The sequence below is a fragment of a genome, unplaced genomic scaffold (genome assembly GCF_019419815.1).
Source record: "Pyrus x bretschneideri cultivar Hongxiangsu unplaced genomic scaffold, Pyrus_bretschneideri_v1 Contig55, whole genome shotgun sequence".
NCBI classification, from domain to species: domain Eukaryota; kingdom Viridiplantae; phylum Streptophyta; class Magnoliopsida; order Rosales; family Rosaceae; genus Pyrus; species Pyrus x bretschneideri.
The window spans coordinates 1,967,170-1,971,087 of record NW_025999793.1 but is presented as its reverse complement, the minus strand read 5'-3'; the positions used below and the strand labels follow the sequence as shown (position 1 = coordinate 1,971,087).

The window sequence follows — 3,918 nt, the reverse complement described above, 5'->3', positions numbered from 1 at the left end:
ATTTAATTGTATTTATGGAAGATATCAAAGATCAAACAACATTATCAATGTTTAGCTTTAATTTTTATGCTCCACAAGATCCATTAATTAAATCATTTTATACATCAAATATTTAATGATGAAATTAATAATTACTAAATTATCATGCGTCAATTGGACGAATATATTTTTTGTATTAACGAAAATGGATATAACTGTTAACCGAAAGGGAATCCGTTATTCGGTGGGTATGGTTATGGATAATACCGGATGGTTAATTTGCAATTATGAATATAGTTAATTTTCGTGGTTATGGGAATGGATATAATATTTTCTTTCCCAAACCGATCCGTTGTCATCCCTACATAGGTAGCCTAAGTAATGAACAAATGTTTTGTCATTCATTACAAAAGAGAACAAACATTTTTGTCAGTAAATTTTAAGCACAAACTAAAAAAAATTAATTGCCAACCACATTATATGGTTTACAGAATATAATTTAAATAAATAGTCTTCTTAGCATTACACTACTAATAAACAAAAATGAACAGAACTCCCTAGTGAACAGAACTCAAAACATTAACTTGAAGCTGCATTTGTTGCTGGGACTCGACAGATGGTGCCACATTCAAACCCCAAACCAAGGTGGGGTTTACGAAAGGATGAGTAATTTTCACTTCGTAGTCGCCTTGGAAAAGGGAGGCCTCGAAGAAACCATTAGCATCCGTCGTGCCAAACATTTCGTCAGAAGTTAAACCAAACTCATGTGAGAGCTTGTCAACAACATCACCGGTGGGCAAGTTCTTGAAATTGTTGTCCGTCAAACACATCCTGTAGCAGCCCCAAGGTTTCCATGCGGACCAAATCACAATGCCTTGAATCTGAGGGTGAGCATGCACTTCCCTAAGAATCTGCTCCAAGTATGATGCCTGCATATACAACCAAAAAACAAAAGTTTGCAAATCCGCAAAATTGTGATTTTTATTTATATAATCAATACTTCCCTTCACGTGTGACATAAATAAATTCGTATCGAATGCAAAATCAATTATGCAATGGGTAGAAACTGGAAGGGCGCAGTATTTTACCTGATTGGGACTACTACTGACGTCCAATTCTGTAATCCAAATCGGCACCTTTGCAGCAGCAAGAGTATCAATAGAAGATCTAATGTAAGGAATGTTAGGAGTGTTGAAATGTGACTCGAGACCAATCGCCATCTTCACATTTTCGTTACCAGGAAACCCTTGTATGTCTCGCAGCTTCTGAAGGTACTTAGCTGGTGTCGAATCTTGATCTCCACTCTCCTCAATGGTATTGTAGTCATTCAAAAACAATGTGGTTGTTCCATCGGCTTTACTAGCCCAATTGTAAAATTCAGCTGAAGCATTTGCACCCATCTTACTCTCAAAGAAGTTAAAGTGCAAATTTTCGTTACAAACATCCCAAGCAATGACTTGTCCCTTGTATCTTCCCATGACAGAATTGAGCCTCTTGTACGTGGCATCAGAGAATTGTCGGCCAGAGAGGGAGTTGAGCCAACTGGGCTGGTAATGAGGATCGTCCCAGAACACGTTGTGGCCTCGGACTGCAATCTTGTGTTGTTTTGCAAACTGAAGCAAGGCATCAGCAGCGGAGTAGTCCTCACGGCCCCAAGAAGGCTCCGTGCTGTACCATTTCATTTCATCTTCGAATGTCGTGACTGTGAAGGGCCTTGAAGTGAACCAGTTTTGGTAGGCCGTGTTGGTTAAGATGTTCTTGTTGATTGCGACGCCGAAAGGGAAGCCTGCAGCCCTTTGTTGGATGGTTATTGTTGCATTTTCTAGTGGATTTGCTTGCTCATCGACTGCTCGAACTCTCACATTCGTCTTACGAATCTGTAAAAAGAGTATAGCCAGTTAATATGTGTTTAATTAGCCTTGTTTAACTATTAATTATATGGCCTGATCAAACTCACCTTCTCAATGCTTTGTTGTTGATGAGAATACCACTGCTTCTCAGTGAATGGTTGTAAGGAGATGCTATCAACAAAGATTCCAACAGATGCATTCTTGCTCTGAATTATTAATTTAACAATTGTCAGTTATAAGATATTAACGTGCTAATTCATTGTAACGTAAAAAAAATCAGTAAATGTCGTACAAATAGCTAAAACAAATACCTCAAAGTAGAGCTCGGCAGGACCCGTGGCATTGACAGTCAGGCCACCCTTGAGCATGGACCAGCAACCGGATTCAGCTACAATTGCACCAGCATGTACAAATACGCTACTCGTCTTGAAAATTGCTGTCACCGGAGCACTACCGCTACTCACTTGTATCCAAGCTGCACCAACGCAAACCAGATATATTGTACAATTATCGACTGATTTGTTAATTAACTAATAATTATATCATTAATCAGTAAAAAAGAGAGTAATTGGGTAAGTACCAGAGAAGGTGTAGAGCTTGTTTCTATGCAAGTAGGTCTTCTGAGAAATACTGTCATGTGGCTGGTTTCTACCATATGCCACAATGAATTTGTTGCCTTCTGAATGTCGGTGTTGTATTTTTGCATTGCCGAAAGCAGACCATCCCTTCAGGCCATCATTTAGTTCCGAGTTTACAATGATTCCTCCGCGATATTGTGGTTTGTGAGGCTTTGCCAAACACTGTAAACAAGAGGAACAAGAGAGGTCACAAATTTGTTAGATTTAATTGATATCTCTATGTAAACTTTACAAAACAATTGTTGGGAAACTTGCCTCAATACTGGCTGTGTAATCGTAGGATAAGCAATTTACTTCAAACCCTGTAAAGCACAAAGCAATTGTTTAATTGTTCATCGTATTATGTTGTGATGAAATAAAATTAAAACATAATGTTGTCAAGGTAATAATTTTGATATCGCTTAAATGCAAAATAAAAAATCCTCCTATGATAGCAGAATCAAACAATAGCAGTACTGTTTTTCCTTGAGGCACAAGTTATGGCTCATCAGCGTCAATAGCAGTATTGTTCCCTTGCTTAGGGCAACTTATAAGTGTGTTGACCTCGATTGTGCCTTTTAGGTGTAACTGGCTGTATAAAATTGATGATAGGGAAGCTATTCTCCCCAGAAGGCTCGGTCGATGGGCCCCACCAAACGAATTCAACATTAACACCAAAATTAACAATAATGAGAGACCGTGCCAATAAGCGTTTAATCTTCATTCTGAAGCTTTACACAAGCTCAAAGTCAATTTTTCATGACAAGATGATAGAAATACAAAGCAAACCTGCAAAAGCGAAAGCCCATAACAACACAAGCAGAATGTTTTTGCCCCGAATCTTCATTGTAGGTCGATTGCTAGTTCAAAAACCGACGAACAGATCAGAAAGGCAGAGAGAGAGAGAGAGAGAACGTTGTAGAGTGAGAAGCAGTGGCCTGAGTTGAAGCAAATCATGCGTTTTAATTTATAGGGAGGTGAATGCTGCTCTGTACATGCCCAGATTCTATATAAAGTTAGGATTTTGTATTATAATAACAAAAATAATTAATTATTCCAATCGTTTTGGCAAGTTTACGATTTTCTTTCCGCTTTTACACTGTCTTAATTTGGGAAAGAATCGTGATGCTTGTTTTCCGTCTTTAATGTCTCAACCCATGTCGCTTTAGGATTTTATTTATGTATTCTCTTTGAATTGTAGGATTACTAGAAGGATAATGCTATTAATATAAGTCACAGTTTAGTGGTATTCTTTTTTATTTATAATTAAAAGGCCTTATATTCGATTTTCGGCAAAGATAAATTCAAGCCAAATTATTATGGCTAACCCATTTTAATGTTTAATCCCCCAACCCCTTAGTATAAGTAATATCGAATGTATTAAAAGCAAGGGAACTTTTATGAAAATGGCTTGTGCTAAGTTTATTTTAATAAAAAACCATGCTATAACTTTATTTAATTAAAAAAACTTA

At 37.4% G+C, this 3,918-nt stretch overlaps 1 protein-coding gene across 1 annotated transcript; it reads right to left on the bottom strand.

The window, feature by feature from the left end:
* Positions 1–536: 536 nt before the first annotated feature.
* On the bottom strand, positions 537–3,293 carry LOC103964474 (endo-1,4-beta-xylanase 5-like). The gene is made up of 7 exons (XM_048570798.1): positions 3,236–3,293; positions 2,723–2,769; positions 2,410–2,629; positions 2,141–2,304; positions 1,937–2,035; positions 1,068–1,856; positions 537–908 (listed from the first exon to the last, which is right to left on the bottom strand). The coding sequence occupies exons 1-7, from the start codon at positions 3,291–3,293 to the stop codon at positions 537–539; spliced, it is 1,749 nt and encodes a 582-aa protein (XP_048426755.1).
* Positions 3,294–3,918: the final 625 nt, after the last annotated feature.

Coding starts and splice junctions, on each gene's coding strand:
- LOC103964474 (XM_048570798.1), bottom strand. CDS start 3,293: ATGAAGATTCGGGGCAAAAACATTCTGCTTGTGTTGTTATGGGCTTTC. Junction 2,630..2,722: donor ATTACACAGCCAGTATTGAG/GCAAGTTTCCCA, acceptor TCTTGTTTACAG/TGTTTGGCAAAGCCTCACAA. Junction 1,857..1,936: donor AACAACAAAGCATTGAGAAG/GTGAGTTTGATC, acceptor CTCTTTTTACAG/ATTCGTAAGACGAATGTGAG.